At 48.1% G+C, this 24,555-nt stretch overlaps 1 protein-coding gene across 1 annotated transcript in view; it reads right to left on the bottom strand.

Annotated features, from left to right (window-relative positions):
- Nucleotides 1–24,555, bottom strand: part of eps8a (EGFR pathway substrate 8a, signaling adaptor) — a 50,506-nt gene that overhangs the window by 14,794 nt on the left and 11,157 nt on the right. The window contains exons 2-6 of the mRNA XM_083692173.1: nucleotides 7,052–7,141; nucleotides 5,880–5,947; nucleotides 1,620–1,687; nucleotides 1,032–1,193; nucleotides 201–350 (exon numbers count right to left, since the gene is read on the bottom strand). Of these exons, the coding sequence (XP_083548299.1) occupies nucleotides 201–350; nucleotides 1,032–1,193; nucleotides 1,620–1,687; nucleotides 5,880–5,947; nucleotides 7,052–7,116 (513 nt within the window). The 5' untranslated portion in view covers nucleotides 7,117–7,141. The remainder of the gene's footprint in view (nucleotides 1–200; nucleotides 351–1,031; nucleotides 1,194–1,619; nucleotides 1,688–5,879; nucleotides 5,948–7,051; nucleotides 7,142–24,555) is intronic.

Genomic DNA, 24,555 nt, shown 5'->3' on the forward strand with positions numbered 1-24,555 from the left:
TTTATATGCAGTAATGCATTGATTATGCAGTCATAAAACAGGAAATCTGCCATAAAGAGGCAATGCAATCTGGTAAATGGTCTTGACGAGTGTTTCAGCGTGAATGAACACACACACACAGACACAGAAGCGGCGCAGACGCGCACACACGGGCACACACACACAGAGAGAGGATATCTGTAGTGTGGTTTAGGACTTACCTTGATGTCATCACACTGGAACAGGTGGAGGTCGGGCTTGCCCTGACCGGGCTCCTTACACACCAGAGCCAAGATGGAGTCATAGCTGCAGGCGCTCATCACCGCCTGGCAGTGCTGGATGGTCGCCATGGGGAAGTTCTCCAGCTCATTCTACGACGACAATTAAAAACAATCCACAGGAGTCAGCTGAGAGGTTAGACAGAGGCCAGTCACAGAGTCAGTGAGGAACTAGCCCTGATTTCACAGCTGTCTCTGTACGGAGGCCGGCCACATCAGAGCTCGCGAGGAAGCATCAAAGATTTCAAACTGAATAACCAGTCACACAGCCAGCTAAAATGACAGGATCAGAGAAAGCGGAAATGTCGTGTCAGAAAGCACAATCAAAGCGTCGTTTTAAACGGCTCAGAAACGGGAGTAAAAGGTGAAAATGAAGAGAGAATCAGCTTATCGACGACAGTACAACTCTGATGAGTCTCAGGAACTAAAGTCACAGAAATGGAACTTCATAAGCCTAAGGACTGGCCTTGCTTAATACCAGAACAATACAGGTGACAGGGAGGTAGGTCAAATATAACTTCTAACATTGGTAGGAAAAAGTGTAAGCCTCTTATAAAAAAAAAAGATCATAAATTCATACGAATAAAATAAAAAAAAGAATGTAAAGATACTACAAGAAAAACCTCAACTGTCATTAAATGGTCGTCAAGCTAACTTTTACCTGGAACGAAGGGAGTTACTGTGCCTACAATGATCCGTACGGTGAGACTGTACATGCCAGGTTGTCACCACCACTCCCCCCCCCCCCCCCACACACCTCTCTGTGTCACCCACCTTGGTCTCCTGGTCGATGAGGCTGACCGTCTTCTCCTCCACCTGCAGCAGCATGTCCTGGGTCCACACCTTGCCCTTGGCCTCCAGCAGACGGAGCTTCCGGATGCCGTCCTCGATGGTGATCATGGCTTCCTTCCGGTCCATCACAAACGTGGTCAGGTGCTGGGTGGGCCGGTGGGGAGAAGGGGCGAGACAGTGTTACTGACACTCTGTGGGGTGTGTGTGTGTGTGTGGGGGGGGGGGGGGGGGGGGGGGTGGCTGAGGAACTCAATAGGAAGGATTGTCATCCATTAGTTAAGTGTTTTTTTTTAATCATCTCCCTTTGTGTTCCTGTAAATCACATTGTATTGTATTTGTGTATGAAATGTGTGTATACAAATGAAAGACTGATTGATAGTGATTGATTGATTGTGATTGATTGATTGGAATCATCGCTGACAGTAAGTGGAGATTACACTTGTGTGCATCGATTGACTGACTGACCGATGTGAATCGTCACTGACAGTCAGTGGAGATGAAACCCGTTATCCCCCGCTCCCCTGCTCCCCCGCTCCCCCGCTCCCCAGCTTCCTCGCTCCCCAGCCTCACCTCCACATGGTACTGAGACGTGTCCGTCATGCTGTTGATGCTGTTTTTGGTGTAGTTCTTCCTTTGCTCTGGGGAAAGACGCCACAAAGTCAACGCCGTCAACAGTGACCCACCCTGGTACGGCCCCACAAGGGACACTGACATGACATGTAGCCTATCAACACCCTAGGTGTTGGACACGTGGACCTTCACAGGAGAATGAAAAGGGGGGGAAGAATCTGGAGAAAATCAGGAGGTACACACAAACACAAACACCCCAAAGGAACAAAACAACAACAACAACAGTTAGAAGAGGATCTCTACCTGTCACTCTAAAACACACTGCAGTGTCCTCACCCCAGCATGAAACACACTGCAGTGTCCTCACCCCAACATGAAACAACGCAGCCAGACTCACTTTAAATGACAACACCTTATTGCACTAATTGCATGATACAATAGATGACGTCGTTACATGACGCTCATTGCATGATATACCAGCACACGCTGGGTCGTATCAGTGTGATTAACGGTAACGGTGGGGCTGTTAGAGAAACAATTAACAAGACAATAGGATCAAAAATAGCACTATTTAGCCGATTGATTGAATCAATCCGCATCCACATTGATTGAATCAGGCCTCCTCAAGTCCATCAAAGGGGCAGAAATCGAATCTGCTTGTCCTCTCAGACGGTCTGTGCCATTAGCTCCTATTGACTGTCACAGTCACGCCAAACATGTTGTCTCACAGCAACAAGCACGCCTGGGGCCACCAGCACCGTCGACGTACAGCTGAACCACGTATTCTATCTGGCCCTTGTCATCTATGGCTTGTTGTCTGGTATGTCAGTCACGTTAAACACTGCGCTCATACACACACACACAATAATTACAGATGCCAGGCAGGCCGTGAGTGTGTGTGTGTGTGTGTGTGTGTGTGTGTGTAAGAGGATCCAGCCGGGCTGGGGATCACGGCTTGGATTACTGTCAGGGGGGCTGACGGTGGCGTCAGGGTTACGGTGATGCAGATGAGGACCGGAGGAGGATATGGTCGGGATAACCACGCGTCGGGTTACGTAAGGAGAACGGCGCGCTTGTCGACTTAACGCCGCTCCGCTGACTCATCCCTCGCGGGACGGTGTCGGGGGTTCCGTTTTTGTCCGACGGCGGTTTGAAGGAACCCGCGTGACGGTGCAGAGTGCTGCTTCAACCGATTCACCGTGTGAACAAAGCAAAGCGCACCACTGTAGCGACAGAAATCAGTGGCATTTATTAGGAGTCCTGCCCAACTGTATTGTAAGTACTGCAAATACTCTGAGTCCAGTCTTATCTGGGGCAACACTGTATTAGACCGTGGAGAAAAGGTTGCTGTGGACCTGAGGTGCTTAGGCTGCAGCTAAAGGGGATCCTGGAACAGAATAGAGTCTAGGATCAGATGTTAAGCACAACACACGCACACACTGTTAGAGCCCTGCCTGCACCTGACCTAATAACACTCCTCTTGAACCCTTCACAACCTCATCGTCAGTTGCTATGACTGCTAATGACAGCAGGAAGACGGCTTGATGATGAAGGGTTCAGGCGAAGTGTTCCAGATCTTTATGAGAGAAACACAGGAGAGATTGAAGGACAGGATGACTTTGGGCCTCGTCTCATTCCAGAATGTTGTTCCCTCCCATCTGCCCTCCTTTACTCCCCCTCTTCCACAGATCTGATGGGTCTGGGTAGGTCTAAGCTACGTAGCAGCTACTCTGTAGAGCTACTAACTCACACCCAGCCCAGTCACATGACATCTGTGAACGAGGGCAGACGGGCAGGGAGAACTTTCTGGAATGAGACAGAGCCTTTCTCTAAGAAAAGAACAGAAGCTCTCAGGGGAGAGAGAGAGAGGACTTCGGGGTTAACGGCCTGTTCTGCAGAAACAAAAGAAACAGCTCAATACTCTCTGACAGTTTTGTGTCTGGCTTTTATGTTCTTGCCCACTGGGGTAAAGTACATCTCATTATTCCATCTTTATTTATCAGTTTATAAAGATATAAAATAGAATCTTTTCTTTTGGTTTTGCAGAGGGTTGTGAAGCGTTGGCACTGCACCACACACACACACACACACACACTAACGCGCACACACACATGAACAGGCACACACACACGAACAGGCACACACACACACGAACACGCACACACACACACACGAACACGAACACGCACACACACACACAGCCTCTACCTTTCTTTTTATGTTTGGCAGACGTGCGGAGGAAGTATATTCCGTCCGTTCCTGTGAGTGCAGGGGTGGAGAGATGAGTGAAGAATGAGTGAGTGAGAGAAGGAGGGGGGGGGGGGGGGGTGATGGATGAGTGAGAGAAGGAGGGAGGGGGGGGTGATGGATGAGTGAGAGAAGGAGGGGGAGGGGGGGGGGGGGGGGGGGGTGATGGATGAGTGAGAGATGGAGGGGGAGGGGGGGGGGGGGGGGGTGGAGAGGCAATGATCAGTCCGAATCAACATCATCCAGCACTGATGAATCACTGACCAATATGGACTTCGATACATGGCCAACTTCAGAACCACACTTCTGAAAGCTCAGTAAAAAACATGATATTCATAATTCATAACCATGTGGACCAAAAATGGTCAAAAGGAAATTCCTGTCAGTAGTGCTGGCAGCAGAATCTAGTTCTGGCAGGCTATCTACTGCATGCCCAAAAACAGCCTGGAACCAATATTGTAAACTCCAAAAAAAACACAAATGACAATATTGATGCAGTGCTCCGAACAAATCACTGGATAACTCTGTGAACAAATCACAATAACTGGAGAGGACAAACATTTGAACTGAATGAATGAATGAATTCATGAAATAACTATTTTTATCTGTAGACAAGGCTCAAAGTCCATCACTGACAGAGTGATTTATTCTCAGCAGCAAAGGCAGCCTTGTCCCTCCATGTGAACACTGCCAGGAGCAGTGAGACTTCCCACCCTGTTGTCTTCACGTGACCCTCCCACAAACCTCAGTGACTATTCCTGCACCGCCTCACCGGCCACAAACCAGTGGAGGCTGGCGGAGGTGGAAATCGGAGGAGGGACGCTTTGATATCATTCCATGTGTTACAATGAGCCCGTCCCTCTGATTTCTACGGTACCTCGCCCACTGGCCTCCGGTGCCACAAACCCATCATGGACTGCGGGCTACTCTTTATTGACAAAATGGGAGAAGCACAGCTGGTGCGCTGAGGGGGGGTGGCCACATCGCTAAAAGCTTTTCAGTCTGGCGCACCTGCGGGTGGACCGCTGTGCAGCCAGAATAGGAGCAGGAGACAGCTGAGGCCCCTTGGCTGCTGCTGCTGCTGCTGCAGAAACACAACACAGCAGGCAGGCTGGCTCGCCCAGCAAACACCCTCATGGCCAATCACTGAGCGTGGGGAGGTGCACTCTCTGTAGTGTGTCTGTGTGTGTGTGCGTGCGTGCGTGCGTGTGCATGTGTGTGTAGGACATAAGGCATGTTTAGACGGGCGTAGCAGCACCCCTTGTGTGTCACTATGGTTACCAATGACTTCACCGTGACGCAATAAAAAACCAAAGCACAATCGCTGTATCTGGAGAGCGGGGGGGGGGGGGACGTTAAAAGACAGGACAATACAACACACTCCTCTTCACTCATATCTCACCCTGTGGCAGAGAGAGAGAGAGAGAGATGGAAGCCTTGAGCCACAGAGCTAAGTGATAAGAGTGGGGGCAAAGCCAGGAGTCAAGATGGCGATTCAGCTCTGGACCCCCCCAGCCCCCCCCCCCCCCACTCCCCAGAGGAGTACAGCTGCTGTGTGTCAGAGATAAGAGACACACCTGAAAGGGCCCATCGCGGCAGACAAACAGCAGTGGCAGGATATCCACATGCTTTAGATACCACACCTATTCAGGGTGTTGCTTGACATGAAGAGCACACCGAGTGCAGGACTATGCTCACAAGCAAGACACACTGGCATGGATGTAGGTCTGGTTGCTGTGAATTGTGACAGCTGCGTTATTGCTGGCACCAATCAAGTTGTCAGGCGGGGAGGGGGAGGACGACAACCAATCAGATTTGAGAGAACCTGCGCAGTCAAGCTGTTTTGGGAGGTTGCCAGGCCGATCCACACTTCTAAAATTGTTGCTCTGCGCATCAGGTTGTCACTTTGAACAAAGAGATCCTGGAGCACTAATGATGATGTGCTCTGTTAGGAGAGACAATGGATGGAGATTGGAGGAGGAGGAGGAGAGAGAGAGAGAGAGAGATACCTACCGTAGAGGGCTTTAGCACTGGACTTGGCGTTGCGCTCTGGGGGCTCAGTGGACTGCGAGCCATGGCCACTGTAGGAGAGAGAGAGAGAGAGAGAGTGTGAGAGAGAGAGAGAGAGAGAGAGAGAGAGAGAGAGTGTGAGAGAGAGAGAGAGAGAGAAAGCGGCGATGAGTAACCAGATGGTTGTGTAACGACAGATGAGTCGTGCGTGTGCATGGTGTGTGGTGGTGCGTGGTGCGTGGTACGTGTGTGTGTGTAACTATGATTGCCTGTTGTTAGGGTTGTGTGAGTATTGATAGCCAGCAGGGTAGACCAGACCAGGCCAGACCAGGCCAGACCAGACCAGGCAAGGCCAGAACAGACCAGACCAGACGAGGCGTCTGTGGTGAGAGGGTGCTGAGGGCTCCTTCACACCGAGGGAGCTCATGTGTCACGGGTGCTAATGAGCTTCTGGATACTTGATATTTTCTCCGATTCCCAGGCTTATTCTAATTGGTTGAAGGGATTAATAATGGATGTCTTCAATTAGAGCTGCTGGCAGGTCTGGGCTCAGAGGGCAGCGCTTCAGCTCACCCCCCCTCCACTAAGCCCTGCCAGGGGGAAACAGAGGGGCAGTGACCCGGACCAGGAGATACCATTGATATTCAACTCAATGGAGTGTGAGAGAGAGGTTTTTTTTTTTTTTTTTTTTTTTTATCGAATTGCATAAATGAATAAAATAGGTATAAAGTTATTTGGCTCTTTTCTGTCAAATGCAGCCTATACTGCAGCGAGTTTTTTTTTTTTTTTATGGTCTTTTGATTCAATGATCACAGTCAAGTTAAGTCCCCTGAGGTCCGGCTCCATGTTTCCGCAGGGCAGTATATCGTAGTCATGGGCGCTGGTTTTGGGACACACCTCAGATCATTACTAGTCCATTACTCTGATCACTTAGAGCCTGGCGTGATGTCATTACCCTGACTTTGAGAGGAATTCAATTAAGAGGCCAGACTTTGGGAAATCAGCATGGACAATTAAGTAACTGGATCAATTAGTGCTCTGGGGTCACTGCACACATGGCCAGGAGGAAATAGACTATGACAAGCCCTTTGAAGAGTGGTGCAAATCTGGAGGAACAGAGGAGTGTGAGTGTGTGTGAGTGTGCGTGAGTGTGTGTGAATGTGTGTGTGACTCACTTGAGTTGGGAGGTGTAGGAGCCGAACCCTCCAGAGGGGTAGGTGGGGGCAGCGTACCCGTTCATCCTGGGCGTCACAGAGAAGAGTCACCTGGAACAAACACAGAGGAGAAGAAGAGACCGGTCAAACATCCACTCAGACACAGACAGTGACACACAGGACTGTAGACTCTTGATGTTTTGTCGTGAGCCACGTCTAAAATGTCACTACATGAACAATGAACACAGTAAAACTGCCACAAGACACAAAAAAAAATGGGTTTCCAAAGTTGACAGACGGGTCAAACCCGGGTCTCCCGCATGGAAGACCAAAGCATCTACCGTTCGACCATGAGGACATCAACTACCCTACAGTACATGGCAGTAAACCTGAAACCAAAACAGACACCTCCCTACGGCTTGGCCGTCACCTGAAGGTTGCTGGTCGCTCTTTGAGAATGGCAGCATCTAAATCGTGAAGGGAGCCTGCCTCCTCGTTGACCATATTGCCATACGAATTGAGATAAACCTCTTGTCTTTACTCCCGACCCCGGGACAGTTCTCCTACATGTCTCAATGAGTAGAACTGCAATAAAAAGCTTATGAGAGCTTATCTTTAGATAGATGCAGTCTAGGTCTAGTGTCATAAGCTCAACCATGTGATCTAACGCTTCAATAAAAGCCTTGACATATGTACAATAGAAGTCAAGACTAGGAATGTGGGACAGACATGGGAGAGAAAATATATGAAAGTCACATGCATTGAATCAAATTCACAGCCGTACAAGTAAACAAATGGAAAGGGTCTGCCATTGGTGCCCTTAATGAGAAGGCTTTGAATGAATGTCACATTCACCCGCTATTGTTTCCTAAACATGAATCTCTTGCGTGTGGCAAAGTACGGAAATGGCTGACAGCACTGCCTGAAGGAGATGTTACCTGAGCATCTTGTTTCTCATTGTCAATGCAACACTGTCATTAGGGCATGCAGCGACTGGCCTCTCCCTCTCCCTCTCTGGCTGTGTTATTGTCTGAAAACAGCAGGCTTTACTGAGAGACTCTAATTGTCGTTTGTATCACCGCTCACTTTCACCTTTCCTTCATTGCTCTCACTGCAGCCTACGTTTCAAGCGTTAGGAGGACAGCGGTGACGGTCTTTTCTAAACTAAGCTAATGCTAAGCTTTAATCCGCTCGGGCACACCCTTCACCCTTACCCAGGGAGCCAAGTCTTCAACCCCCTACGAATCTGGGAGATGTGGGTCATGGGTAATCGCTACAGGGAGGCCTTCACTGCAGGCTCAATGTAAGGGGTGACAGGGAGGTAAACAGCAGGGGCAGACATGGAGAATCCAGGCTAATTACATCCCTCTACCCAGGACACGACCTGTCAATCAAACCAGACCATGGGGTTATCCACCAAACCATCTAATGGAGTCTCAGCTACCTGGAAGACCTGCTGTGTCTACCATTAGGCCAAGAGGACCTCCTCAAGGTCTGAGGCGACACTTGAGTTCATCACGAGAGAGTGATTCCAAACCACCTCTGCTACACACCCGCAGCAGCGCAGGTGTTCCCAGCGAGGTGTGTTTAGATTGGGCACTGTTCAAGCTTTATGGTGTAAATAAAAGACCTGGAGTGAGAACATCTAATCAAGAAGCTTAATCAACGATCACAAGGTGAACTGGCCAACGATGGAAAAACAGCCCCGTCCAACGCAATGGAAAAGAGACCACACATGCGCAATGCACACGACACCGGCGAAATTAATGTTATCCGTGTTATCATTGTGAATGTTACTCGTTCTTCTATGAGGAAACTGGCGCCCGAAAAACGACATCCCACGTCTTCGTATGGGTCTGAGGTTTCAGCTTTGTTCTCCTTTTGCAAGGTTCACCCTGTCACTTTCGTGGTTCTGCATTCAGTGTTAACATTTAGTCATAGACGCACACACACACACACACCTGGCTGCTCAAGAGACCATGATAAACAGCCTGACTGTACTGTAGCATGCTGCCATTGGGTACTAAGTATTCTTTCCACGGCTCTGCCTCCATGGTGACGGCCCAGTCATGCGTTTAATCAGAAGAAGAAGAATAGGGGAGGAGAGTGAGCAGCCCTTACTGTAACTATACAGGGGCTAGTTACTGTAACTATACAGGGGCTAGTTACTGTAACTATACAGGGGCTAGTTACTGTAACTATACAGGGGCTAGTTACTGTAACTATACAGGGGCTAGTTACTGTAACTATACAGGGGCTAGTTACTGTAACTATACAGGGGCTAGTTACTGTAACTATACAGGGGCTAGTTACTGTAACTATACAGGGCTAGTGGTGCTTCGCGTTGGCACCTCGGGTCAACACTCTGCAATGTCAAAGTCAATGCTTAACACAAATATGAACAACGCTCGTGCAAATACTCCACGAGAGGCATCGGAGGCCTGTAAAGCATGACACTCTAGCCTGCGTCTGTACGCAGCGTGACCCGAAGCATTGGCGGCGTTTGAGTGGCCCAACACAATGGCAGGGCACTCTGCTGAACAAACTTGGCTGCAAAGAGACTTCCTCGTGACGCAGGTGTTCAGGTCACAGTACAGTAGAGAGCCTCTCTCACCCCCCCCCCCCCCCGTCAGGGAGGCGAGCACGGGAGGCAAGCATGGGAGGCGGGTTATAGAGCCCCTTCTGTGTGTGTTCAAAAAGAAAGAAAGAGTATTCCCATCTTTGACATGAGATAAGATCATTAAAACCGCCCTGAGAAACAAGGGGGAAATGCCACATTCACACAATCTGGAATTGACGAGGCTGAAATTAAAAGGCCTCCGCACAAAAGAGTCTCCGAGGTGATTCATGAGAAGATGGATGTGTGTGTGTGTGTGTGTGTGATGTAATGTAATGTAATGTAATTCCGTGGACACAAACGCCACTACCACAACACTGCTGTGTATACAGTGCGGGGCTGTGATTACTTTTCCCATGGCTATATTTTTTTTTTCTTCTTTTTTTCATGTCTTATCAAGTAAGGAGGATTTAGTCACGACTCACCATAACAACTGAGAGAGAAAAAGAGGTTGCCCAGTCATGAGAAATGAGCAACGTCCTGTCTTCTTGTGGGTGTGAACGGAGCCCTCTGGGTGCACTCTGGGAGCTAGACCGCCAACACATTTGATGATGACAGCACCACAGTACATCTGGAGCGTCCAATCGCAATACTCTAACAACAACCAACAAAATAACCGTCATTACTTTGAGGCCAAACCCTAGCCTTGACAGACTGAAGGAATTTCAAACAACGGTTTGTTATGGTTTTGCACTACTGATATGCCCTGTCTGCGATGTGAAAATTCTAAAGAAAAATCTTTGCTTTATCAGTGAATAGAAACCAGGGTCAGACTGAAACTCTGGGATGAACGGAACATTCTGGAAGAGGTTGAACTGCCCTACAGAGATCTCCAGCCTCTCAACTTCAGTCCTAAGTGGGTGGACTGAAGTGTTTTTCAGTCGTACCTTCAAATTAACAGAATTATAGTACAAAACTATTGAAAAATGGGCACAAGCAAAGTTAGCACAAGCAGTGAGTGCATGAACACTGACAGGTTGATCCAAGCCTCTCTCTCTCTCTCTGGCTAGCCACGCCACTAACTTCCCTAGCGTGAGGCTGCAGGAAGCTGCTTAGTGTCTCATCTGTGGTCTCGTCTCGGGGGCTAAGACACGGCAGGAAGGGTGTGGGCGCGATAGAGCCTCTGTCCCACGTGAATGGCTGTCAGCTTCGACAGAGAAGAAGCTGATTAATAAAGGCTTTGGAAAAGGATACATGAAAATCGGAGATGTTTGGGTACAAAAGCACAAAACCATCAAGTCATAATGCGACTTAACAATCCTTCAACCATGAGCTGTATTCTAAAGGATATCACTAATTGGCACATGGGTGGATGGACACATGCATAACAGATCAAAGCCGTAGATTAAGCTATCATTTCACATCAAAGTGTCGAATGTACTTCCCATCCGGAGCTGGCAGAGGAGTAAAGGACAGTTATCTCCACAAAGGGCACCATTCATTCACCACCTAGTCAGGGGAATCAATTTGCTCTCTGGTGTCAGCACAGCCAGGGCTCACCGCCAGAGCTAAAATTAGCCCTTCACCGTCAGACAGCCCAGCCACTTAGCAGCAGGTGGATTCAGCTAACCGACCGTCTGTCAGGGGGGAATAAGGAAAGAAACAAGACCGGACAAATCCAACTACGATTGGATTAAAAATCTACAAAAGGGGATTGAGGTCTACTCCCATTTCAAGTGGAGAGTTCCATAATCCGGACATTCCACTTTCGCTGAGTTTTCCCCTCTCCAAGTTAACATAGACGGAACTCAGCACCAGGTGCACAGATCACCGTGGTGAAACTCAACCACTTCTAATAGTAAATAATTGAACTTGAACTCCTGGGACCGAAAAGATCAAACTGTCCAGCTTGTTTGGTACTGTGACCTCCAGAAAACACTTTCGGAAAGGCATTATGGAAGTATTTCATTTTAGCAGAAACAACCTTTATGTTTTTCGCATAGGGTTGTTTGAGTTCGCCTCCACCCTCAACCCTCTGAAATCTCCTCATCAAGCCTCCATCATACATCTGTAGGCCAATGTCACATCCACAAGTATTCTCAGCCGTTTAAGATCCCAACAACCTTGTAACACACAGTCAAAAACAATCGGAACACACGAAAGACTTCCCGTCAAACTCAACTAATGCTGAGAGGTGGTTGTCTCAATCAGTTACTCCATAAAAGTGGTAGAAATATACTAGAGGAGATGGGTGGGTAGGGTGGTTTATGTGGGTGGGTGGGCTGGGATGGTCACCCACACGCACACACACACACACTCTTGGCTGGACCTCAGCTGGGCCTGGGCCAGCTCCGTTAGGCTACAGCCTCCAGCTCTGTGTGTATGTGTGTGAGTGTGTGTGTGAGTGAGTTCATGTGAATGTAATCGGGAGTTCAGGCCTGTACTAGGGGGTCTCCATAGGGATGAAAAGCCCTTCTGACCACAGGGGCATCAAAGGCTAGAGAAAAGCTGCCAGACCTGGCAGGGACGGCTGAGAGCTGGCTCTGCTCAGGACACTCAGGTACACACAGAGAATACTCAAAGGGCATCTTAGCATCTCTACAGAGAGCAGAGGCCAGCACAGGGTGGGAATATCTGATCAACTATGTCAGACTGGCTGATGGGTAACGCTTAACACTTAAAGGGATAGTTCACTCTAAAATCACATTTCTGCGATGAACCACAAAAACATAACATACTGTATGTGAACTATCCCTTTAACGCATTCATTTGACACAATAAGTTGCTCTAATACCACTGTAGTAACCATGTGATAATTCAACGACACGGGTAGTTATTACTACTAATTGAGCGACATAACTTAGTGTTCCCTGTCTCTAGAAATAAATACTTCTGTTATGCAAAGTACATGGCTGTGACCAATGCAAAATGTAATCATCAAATTAAGCCAATGAACAGCATCCCATGGTTTAATAACATTTAATTGTCTCTCACTGAGGGATTGCCTCGCCGAGGGAAAGAGGATCTTTCAAGAATCAATATCATCTTCACTGTGCTGTTAAAATTGTGGTTTAATGAGTTCACACATGAGCAGGTGGATGTTTCTCATCTGGGCGTTAAGGCTACAGTATTGAACCTGCTCTACCCGCACTTGTTTGTTTGTTTACACAAACAGTGGCCTTGACGACAGGAGCAAATGAGGGATACAAGAGGGCAGGCCACACACACACACACACACACAGACACCTGGCTGAACTGACACCCCGTATGAATGATAGATGAACAAACTGCTGTGTCATCACAATGTGGGTCACACACACACACACACACACACACACACACACACACACACACACACACACACACACACACACAGGCGGGCAGACAGACAGGTTGGCTGGCCCCTGCATGGCCCAGTCTACCACCTCTACAGCAGGTCGCAGAACCAAAACAATCATGGACACCTCCACCAGAGTATGATGTCATCCTTTCTCTCAGTTCTGTTCACCATTTTGTTCAGCTTAGAGTACGTCCAAGACGCAAAGGGTTCCGGGGATTGGAGAGAATAGAACAGGGGGAACTTCAAGCGAGGCAATCGAAAAATATGAGAGAAAAAGAAAGAAGAGAAAACAGTTGGACAGTCATCGACAAGGCCTGCTGCTTTGTCTGCCTGAGCTTCAGAGTGTGTAAAGATAATGATAATGATACTGTCAATCAAGATGGCTTCCCCTGGAACGACATACGGTGCAGTGAGAGGGAGGTCTGAACGAAGAAGCCCATAATTGTTCATTCTGATAAGAGACACTAAAGCCACAGTTAATGACCACACACTGGGTCTTGATGTCCTACTTGGCTGGTTCCTCCCTATGGCAGGGGGGTTGGCATTGCTGATGTAGCAGAGGTGATCTGGGATGGCAGTCGGATGAGATAGCCCTGCCCTTGGACCTGGAGGATGTCCTCTCGGCCTAACGGTAGACGCTTGTGTCTTCCACGTGGGAGACCTTGGTTTCAAACTCCGCCCATCGCCCGGCGGCAGGCGGCAGCTGGAAGTAGACTTGCCTTGTGTGCTGTATCTGTCTGTCTATCAGGGAGCATCATCTTTACTGCCAAGATGGCCCTTTGCATGCCTGTAATCATACTCCCCCACGAGACTCATGCAAATACAGGCCAGTCTACAGCACCATTTCCCCACTCACGTCCCCCTAGAGCCTGCTTCTCCTGGGTAGTGTGCAGTATTGAGCCCTCCTCCCTCCCTGCAGCGAGCCGTCAAACCTGACTTGATGGATTCATGCAGTATAGAACAACCCTTGAAGCCGTGTTGCATGGCTGGCGATAGGGAGGTGGGGTGAGGGGGAGAAGGCTGCCCCCTCTATCCGGTACGTCTCCTTTCTCCCTCTCTTCCTCGAGTGCAGAATGGAGAACTGCCTGTCTGTCTGTCTGTCTGTCTGTGTGTCTGTCTGCAGCCGGTAATCTCACCTCTTCTAGGGAACAATCAGCCGTGCCAGACTCAATCATGGACGGTGTCCTCCCTGTCCGCCCAGGAGAGATGAGGGTGTGTAAATGCACATGCAAGTGTGTGAGAGGAGATTGGTGTTTGTGAGCGGAGTGGAGGGGGGGGGGGGGGGGGGTAGTATGAGAGGAGTGAGGGTGGGTGAGGGGAGATGGGGGGATGGGGAATGGAGATATGAGGGGAGAATAGTGCATGTAAGGGGGAGGGGGGGTGGGGTGTGAGTGAGTGAGGGGAGATAACGGTGTGAGAGTAGAGATGGAAGCGGGGTGGGGGAGGGGGGGGGGGGGTGGGGGGGAGGTCTGTGGGTAGATAATGGTTTGTGAGGGGAGGTGGGGTGGGGGGTTGTCAGACTCCCCCGCCGGCTGATGAGGTGTAATGACCAGGATGATGTTGCTGGGGGGGATAATGAGGTGACTGGGAGCTGGTAGCCCAACAGTGTGAGTGCGGCCATGCCCGTCACTGTGAGTGACTCAGACTCCACCAGGAAAAAAATACGACAGCTCGTACGACATTCCCTGGTTTACTTGGGACCCACACATGACACCACCACCTCTGTAGCCTTCATCACAAGATGGTTTTAGGTACAGTACCTGGCCTGTCCGGGTGGAAGGCTTTTCTAATGCTCTCGTTTTCATCGACTCCGGAAAGCCGATGAGAGTGGCTGCCGGCCACGGCGTGGGCCGGAACTCGTTCGGATCAGACGGGAGAACACGTTTCTAGATCAAAGCCGCTCGCAGCCGCCAACTCACTGGAGTAAATGGAGTTCTTTCGCCGCCGGTGGCTAAACATAGTGCTTGTAATACACACTGTCCAACCTCAGACATCGATTTATCGGCAGCTGCCAAACATAGTGGAGCGAGGAAGTGCCCTAAATTGCTATGGAAATAGAGATATAAAAAAAAAAAAAAAAACAGGCTGACGATATTGTTCTGCTCTCACAGTCAAAAAATAGACCTGGAGATGTCAGAGGCTGAGAGGCTGGGAGGCTGGGAGGCGGCGGTTGGGAGGCTGGGAAGTTGGAGGGCAGTTAGGAGACTTGGAAACTGGGAGGTTGGGAGGTTGCAGGGCTGGGAGACTGGGTGGTGGCTAGGAGATTTGGAGGCTGGGAGGTCAGGAGGAGGCTAGGAGACTGGGAGGAGGCTGGTGGAGGCTAGAAGCTTGGGAGGCTGGGTGGTGGCTAGGAGGGTGGGAGGTTTGGAGGTTAGGAGGCTGGGTGGAGGCTAGGTGGAGGCTAGGAGGGGGCTGAGAGGTTACGTAACACAGATCTGAGGAAGCCAGACGTCCATACTAAAAAGGCTTAATAAACGACGCACAGCTCCTTATCACTGTTTGCCCTGGGCTGGGCAGTGGGCGGGAACACAACCCCACAAAGTACACTTTGTTTTCACCCGCTCCCTCCTCTGGCCCTTAACATGAACCTAGGAGAGAATTTACGGCCTGTTCCATCATTGACAACAGGGGGGCTTGTGAGTGTGAATGTGGTTGATAGTGACATTATTGGACGGGGAAGAAAGGAAGCCTATATCAAGAAAAGAGCTTCTGGACATCAAATCCATCCCCTCAAAGACGTTTTATGTGCTGATGCATTCAGAGCAAGCTCCCTCATCAAAGCATAATGTCACAAGACCACAGTTCATACAACACCACAAGCAAACAGAGCAAAGAAAAGAAGCCATTTGTGCCATTACAGTGGATATAATGTGTGTGTGTGTGTCATTATCTGAAGAGAAAGAAGAAAGGGAAGCCAGCCGTCAGAGGTGTCAAAGAAACCTCAAACAGGTGACCGATACATGGGATCGGCATTGTGACCCGTCTCCATGGCAACGCAAACCCCTGCAGTGAAGAGAGACCCAGCCCATTCCATCGACCGCGATGATGCTTTCATGCGGCGACGTTTACAGTTATTGAGCAAAACCGTTGGATCTCTCTCTCTCTCTCTCTCTCTCTTTCTCCTCAGTGGAGATAAAGAAGAAACCATTTCACAACCCCTGAGAGCATTGAAACAAGTCGCCTTTATCGAATCACAGAGAACTCCCTTGTGTCCTCACACGGTACACTGGTGGGTAGGGATTTTCCATATGCCGATAGGCTTCCTTATCCTTGAGGATGTGGCATTCACAATCACAACAGCTGTGCCCGTTTCACATGAATCTATCAGCCCCGCTGTGGCCGAGATAAGGGGAGGTGGAGAAACGTAACGTGATAAAAACCGACACGGTGATGTCAGTTCAAGTGCGTTGACCAACACTAAGATCGAGTTTTCCGTTGGACATTGAGTAAGATTGACAGAAGCGAGTTAATCAGTCACCTTGAGGGGTTGGAGACATCTGTTCCTGGCTCTAAGACGTACACATTTCTGAGAGAGAGAAAAAAAGCTTTGTGATATGAAATGGACACTCACTACTAGAAATATCCGACAGGCCTCAGGGGAGGCTGGTGGAGGTAGAAATCGGAGGACGGGATCATTGTACAGTAATGCATCGAATGGATACCATTCCTCATCCCCATTCCATGCATTACAATGAGCCCGACTTCTACCTCCACCAGCCTCCCCTGATAGGCCTGTTTGTGAAAAGAACATTAACCCTGGCTGAGTGTATACAGTGTACTAGCTGTCCAAAACAGCTCTGTTTCCCTATAGCAACTCATTCTCTGAACAGTTCATTAATGACTTACCAAAGAGGACCTTCCATACTGTTGCCTGTATTACCTCAGTGCATGCAGTGGCACATAAAAAAAAAAATAAAAAAAAAGAAGGTTCTCTAGTCAGCAAACTTCCCTTATCCGGGACTGAGGCTCACAGCTTTAATCTCCACCCATTGAAAGTAGTTACAAATCCATGCTGTGGGAGTCTGTTTTGCTTGTGAAGTAAATGCCATCACCCTTCAATCCTAATAGGATTAAGTGTTCTGCAGTGGAGGCTGGTGGAAGTACTGCAGAAATCGGAGGACGGGCTCATCGTAATGCGTGGAAACGGTATCAAACACCTCGTTCGATTCCACGCATTGCAATGAGCGCGCCGTACCGCTTTCTACCTCCATCAGCCTCCTCTGGGGTTCTCCATGGAAGCGAATCACGTGTCTCAAAGATTTTTGTCAACGTGACCTCAATACCACGTTGACGGTTTACCGTTGTTGTGGACGAGGCATCGCGTCAACCTCACAGGAGACGGAGCCTTACGTCAACCCCTCGAAATACTTCAGAGCATGGAATGTGACGCCAAAACAGGGCTAATCAAATTTCCGTGGCATGGGCTGGGATGAGAGAACAGCCACTGTTGTCTGTCCGGATTCAGCCGAGCAGAGAAACCCAAAAAACCACGAAGAGGCATCAGAACTTCTCTCTCTCTCTCTCTCCCCCTGAATGTGAACTTACCATAATTCCATTAGTAGCAAGGCCAGGAATGAGGTAGCTGTATGAAAGGGGGATTTGGAAGCTAAACTTGCCCAGTGCTCAGCAGCACCTCTGTAAGCAAACAATCCTTAGCTTACCTTTGAGCTATAAGTAAAGCATATAACCCAGAATAGAATGGAAACTTTACACGACATACGTAGTACACAAACTATGAACACTGTTTTATGTACGCTGCATGAGGCCGAGTACAGAAAACGGCAATACCAAGTTCACAAGCTGTGATTCAAACATAGTTATACATTCAACATCACAAAGACAAAAATCGTATGATGGCCTCATACGTACACACACCCACATATAGCCACTCATACCTGTATGGTGTTTTACATCACAGGCCTACTGTACAGTGAGTTCCTCTGACTGTCAGGTCCTCTGTCTTTTCCTTGTTCCCCTTCCTGCTCCGGAGCCTAATTGGCTGGGCTAATATTCCTTTCGCTGCTGGCTGTTACACTACCAATCTCTCCTTCTCTCCCACTGTCCCCCCCCCCAGCCCAGATGAAGCCGTAAAGAGGATTTGTAAGCAGATTTACATGCCCACACCGTCAGAGAGAGAGAGAGAGACAGACACACACACATAATAATCCCCCCACCCCCACCCCCCCTCTCATCCTCTTCCTCCTGAGCAAAGGAGGCTGGGATATGATATGGGCAGGCTGGGATATGATTGGGTCATTGGGTGCCCTGGTTGGGTTGGGTCAGGTCAGCCAGTTACAGAGTTGGTTACTCACCAACATCACCATCATCATCGTCATCACATCAACAGGCTCATTAACGTCTGTCAGACAGACAACTACTGACTTGCTGTGCAGGATCTAGGGCCTATCCCCTCCAATGACCTATAACCTCCCAACTATAAATCATTGACTGTAATATTCCATTACGTTGGTGTTGTTACAAAACCCCCCATTTTCAAGTTCAATATTAACACTTCACATATTCAAGTCCGTGGCCCAAATACACAATGAAATGGAAATTGCTGTGATCTTTACACAATCTTATATTCATTTATGACGACCCCACATCTTCTGTTGATGCAGTTATTGATTAGCGTAGCCTATATAACAAACACTGTGTCCATCTAGCGTCTAAGAGCAGATCCTGGTTGACATTGATTAATCTAATGATACAGCGATGCTGTCCTCTCATTCCCTGAGGCATCTAGGCCACCGGTACTGCGAGTGGCTACTCATCTATTTCCAGTGGTTAATGAATACAGCCTAGCCTGCATACTGTATATATATATATATATATATATATAAGGACACAGACAGACACAGAGCATCTGATGTGCAGCAGCAAGCTGAGGCAGAACACTGGCAGCTTGGCGATACCAGTTCACAAGCTGTGATTTCACTTATCTGTACGTGTGTCGACACGTGGCATACACAAGTCCAATCCACGGTGTGTACGTATTGTTGTGGACTTGTGCTACTAAAAGAAGTTGACAGAACACTGAGCACTTGTAAGATGACTCCATAGATTGCTGTTCCCTGCTACGTTCTTGGACCAGTTCTCCCTTGCGAGAGAGATTTGATGGCAATAAAACTAACTTGGATAGATTAAGCTTAAATTCAATACATGAAAAATAGGTAACTGACCAGGCCTGTATCCAGTGGTATATCAATCAACAGTCAAAACATTTACAGCACTTTTTTTTTTTTTTTTTTTTTTTTTTTATTCTTTTTTTTTTAAATGGGGAAGCAAATCAACATGTGGTCCATTAATGTACTGTAGCTGTCAACAATGATTTGAGCTCTCCTGATACAAACATTACCCAAGGGTGTGTTTGAGCCTAACCCAGTTCCATCAACATGTGTTTGTATTGACGAGCCACTCCCCATCCACTGGCACTGGACCCTGGTCACATGTGTTGCTCTGAACCTAATGGCAAATTAATCAACACATGAATATAATGCAGCCTGCCTGCACACAAGGCTGGCCAGTGTTGTTTCCATGCAAGCAGGCCACATTGCTAGGTCATAATCACAAAATATGTCATATCTGTAAGCTGTGTTTCCCTCTGGGATAATAAACATCGAACTGAACAGATGCCAGATAATATTCCTTCATAGTAATCCATAATAAGCCGTATATTTCTCAATACTCCAACTATGGTGTGGCTAATCATCCTGAGCATAGTGGGTTTAACACTGTAGATGCTAAATAGTCAATAAAAAGATGGAAAAGGTAGTTGAGGTTGTTCATCTCAGCAGGACATACTAAAAAAGGTCCCTGCCTGCTGAGATTGGTGACTACATCAATCACAGCCAGGCATGGCTGCTGACACAGTCATAACTCCACACACACACACGTCCCTCGTTAAAGTGTACAATATGCTGATTGTGAAGATACAACCCGTCGTCGTAATCTCCTTTGTTGTAATCTCCCATATAATCATATCTCCCCCCTCCCCCCCCCCCCCGGCCGCTGTGTTTGTTGTCGCGACGGTAAGCTCCAGGAAGGAAGCGTGGACACCCGACATTTCCTTCCAGGGCCCAGACGTGATGTCACAATGACTTTCTGTTTTCATGTTGCTGCTGTTGTTGTTGTTGTTGTTGTTGTTAGATGAGGCTATAAATTAGGCCGATCTGATTCGGAGACTCAAATCAAGGCCAAGGCCACTACTCCTGGATATACATATGAGTCACACTGTCAATCTGTGGCACTGGTTCACAAGTCAAGTCATATAACTGGTCTCGCGGAAGTCAGACTGTCTATTTAAATCGAGAGATGAGATTCAGGGTTTCAAGATTACCATACAACTGCTCTGGGGTCAGTAGTGTTATGACATTATGCTCCTAACGTCAGGGCAGGGGAAGGGAGAGCTGTTAAAGGTCGTCTCTGGGATACAACGTAGACGGGAAAAGAGCGCGGCAACGCTACCGGAGGTCATTTCAAAACGGAGACGATCAAGAAACGAGGAGCCAGGCGGGTAATGGACGGCCAAGCCAACCTGCATGTTTTAAGCCTGGCTCCAACAGTACATGGGAGGCTCACTGTCAGAAGACCATTCAGTCGGGGCGCTTAGTGGCGTAGCACACTAATGCGCGCACCACGTAATCGCAAGGTTCCTGGTTCGATTCCGACCCTCGACATATCTTGCATGTCATCCCTCCTCTCTCTCACCCATCCTTCCTGTCAATCTCTACTGTCTCTCTCTCAATAAAGCAGAAATGCCTTAAAAACATAAAAAATAAAAATAAAAAAAAGACCATTCAGTCAGCCACACATCCATATTATCTGTAGACGTAATACTAATAATCATAATACATAATACTAGGATATGAGTAGACTACGGAGTCTTTTTGAGAGGTAAAAAAAGGTCCCTGCCCCAGGTTGTCCATGGCAACCTGGCATCAATACCAGTGGGTAGGCTGAATCCTAAAGATAGCTCCACACAACCCACCAGGAAGTTGAGTACAGCCTTTCAACTTTAATGCCAGTGCTGATAGGGAAATTTCGGCCCCAGACCTGCACTGATAACCAATTTACCTCACAGAACAAAAAAAAAAAAAAAGAATTTGAAAATCCTTAATCGTATGGTACGGTTTCACGGTCGTTGCTTACGCTGTGGTAAGAGTGCTCATTTGGAAACTCCACAATGAGGAGCTGTCATCGTATTGTGTTCCCCTCAGCAAAGGCTGTTAATCTTGGCACACTGCAATCTCACTGAAAGGGGAATTATACTGTAACGTGTTGGAACTGCAAATCTACAGGCCTGCGCTCGGGCTCCTCTCAACAGACATAGATAGGAATTTCCTCTCAGCAACGGCGTTGCCAGGGGCAAGCATGATTCATCAACATGAGAGTCCTGTTTAGGCGAATGAGGAACTGTTTTGGACTACTAAATAGACCTGCAGCAGCTGAATAATATACATTACATTGCAATAGCATGAATATGAATCGCTCAAGCAGCCAAGCCTCCTTGAAGCCACAGAGCCACCATCATTTGTGTGTATCCACAATAAAGAAATCAGGACAGGCGAGCGAAAAATAACACAATATTTCCAAAGGTTCGCTTGGCGCAACGCGTCGATAACAGAAACAGTTTGCCCGCAGACACGTGCCGCACGCGGATAATGCAGATGGCAGAATTGATGAGAAGGTAATGTGAATAATTTTTGCGACGCTCAAACACGCTCGGCAGGTAACGCGGGCTGGTGGTTAAAAGCCACATATTTCACTTTCAAATTCATCTCACGTACACATCCTTGGGTTCTTCTGGGACCAGGCTGTCCTTTTAAAACAAAGAACAGACATAACAGGGAAATCAGAGGGGTTGATTAAAGGTAAAAGTACGTTGTTTTCAGATCTTGACTTCAAACATGAGCTCAATCAATGGTTCAAAACACAAGTGTGCAAAGGGGCCTTTTCACCCCAGAACCACAGAACAGTTCCGACACTCGATTAAACCTGAGAGTACTTTCATTTCACCGCCGTTAGATCCTTCACTTTGGATTCCATTTCACCACGTAGATCAGGAACACCCACGACAAATATTTCGTCAATGAGGATTTGGACAGTCACTTAGTGCAGATGTTGAAATAATACGGTTGCCATAGATATACTGTGCAATAGTCGAGTGCTTTGTTAGCATAAATTCCCCTTAGGCGTCGTTTCCTGCATCTCTTGACCTCCTCTCACCTCCCCCTCCTTCACTGAGAGGAAGGGCATTTCTGGAGCAGATTTACGCCTCCATAACTCTGCAATCTTGGAAAAATGCCATATACACACACACACACACACACACACACACACACACACCTCTAAAAATACACACTTTCAAGAACATTATATCCCTCCTGCGCTGACAGAGGGGTGTGTGTTGGAGGCGGTTTAAAATTCACCGCTCGTCTTCCCCCTCTGTGTCACTTAGCAGAAGTGTGAAAGTTTACTCTGAAAAGAGTCCATTTGTAATCAGATCACAGTAGAAGGGAGGAACGGTGGACTGAGGGTGAAACCTCTTGAATGAAGCACAACTCGGCACAGGAACACTCCTCTAATAAAATCTCATCATTCTCTTCTCTCAGGGTCTCTTCTAGGAGGTGTCCCAGGGTGGTCTCATACAGACATCACTAAGAAGTGTAATGTTTGCTGTTAGAGCTGGATTAAAGTGCACTAGAAACAGGGCTCTCATCACTTTCTCTTCTTTAACCTCAGCTAACGAGAGTTGATACAGTCTCATATAGACTCAGCTAAGGAATATTACACGGCAAACATGTGTAATGTTTGCTGTTGTTGAGCTACATGAAATACACTACAAGGGAACTACCATACCATATAAATGGACTGAGACAGAGGAAGCACCAGGTTACATAACAAGTGATTGTGGGTAGTCCATCAGTTTAACGAGGTCATTTACAGGTGTTACGGTTACATTTGCCAGTATTACAACTGGTGTAATGAGAGACGCTCGATGTAGTCCGACTACTCCATTTTCTTTCTTTAAGAAGGTTTAACGCTCAAAATAATGAGCACAATGTAAGACATCGTGGTCATCCTTAATGATCCAATTACCATCTGGGAATTTTAGAAAGTTTACACAAGTGTTACCCATGTGATTTCCGGCAGCTGCTATAACACAAACACACTCACACATGCACACACACACCAGTGTGTGACCATTGTTATGGTCAGCGTCGCCTCCCTTGAGAACCTGAGTAATCCTATAGAGGTCAGACAGTACAGTAGGTGATCCATCTGCGGCGTTAAACCACAGCTTGATCCACTTTCTCCCCCCCCCCCCCCACACACACACACACACACACACACACACAGTTCCCCTAACACACTGGGCCAAACCTGGACACCTGTTACACACAGCTGCCTGTGGGATCCCAGTGACACGCGGGAGACAAGCTTGGAGTCAGAGGAGGAATAAATCATCAGGATTCCAACAGCTACAACTAACAACAATCGTTTCTTATGTTGTCGTCCTCTGACAAACAAGTGTATTATGTTTTTTAACGCATCTCTTAAGACTCTCGCCCCCCCGCCCCCCCTCCTCATAGACAAAGATAGAGCATGATCGGTCCAGTGCATCCAGACAGGTACAGAGCCTACCTTGATTAAGTCGGGTTGACAGAAAGAAGGTGGCTGGAAGGAGGAGCACACAACAACCTCCAGCAGAGAAGCAGCGTGAGGGACACACCACACACAGCCAACTCCACAAACGTTGCTTTCAAGCTGCCATATTTGTGCTGATAGAAAGTTCCAGAAGCCTCAAACACATCGGAGTGAAGGAGACATATAGACACACACACAGCTCTCTCTCAGCTCTCCCTGTCTCCTCTCTGACACATGCAGCTCAGTAATTGACAAGTCTGGTTCTGGCTCCACCCACGCAGGAATCAGTGGGAGGGAGGTTACTGTTGGATTTGCAAGACCTGCGAGAGCTTAAGCCTCTAATTAATGACTCGTTAGCCGTGGGGGTGGAGGGGGAGGGAGGGGGAGGGGGAGGGGGAGGGGACTGAGCCTCGGCTCCAGTGGATGTGTTTCACACTAGCGGTAGAATAGAGCCAGCGGTAACATTAGCTATGTAGCCTAAAGACAAAAAGACCTGCTCCTAAACACTTCTGCCCCCCCCCACTTCCCCTGCCTCCTGTCCTGAAGCCCCTCACCATGGCGACTGACCAAAACAAAAACGGCCATACCCCTTCAGCCTCCTCGTAACCCCTCTCAGCAAGAGACAGCCCAGTCAAAAGGAAGGGTGTTCCAAGAACGATTCAAAGGGGTTGGCTGAGGATAGGTTAAAAGGGGGGAGGGAAAGGAGGAGGGAAGGAAGAGGTGGATGAAAGCCTGTTCCAGAAAAAGGAGTGACACACAACTGTGAGGTGGTGAATCTTCAGATGTGTCCTCTCGCATTCCAGCCTGAGGAATGTCAGAGTTTGTCCTCAAAAATACTTTATCGTAGGTGGAGTAGGTACAGTAATGTCATACCACGAGTCTATAGAAGAGCTAGGACGAGCTGCGGTTTAGAGTCTGTATTGTATACCCAGTAAAGTGGTTTCAAAAGCACCACACACTTTATCATTTCACCTACAG

Source organism: Argentina silus (genome assembly GCF_951799395.1).
Source record: "Argentina silus genome assembly, chromosome: 20".
Taxonomy (NCBI): domain Eukaryota; kingdom Metazoa; phylum Chordata; class Actinopteri; order Argentiniformes; family Argentinidae; genus Argentina; species Argentina silus.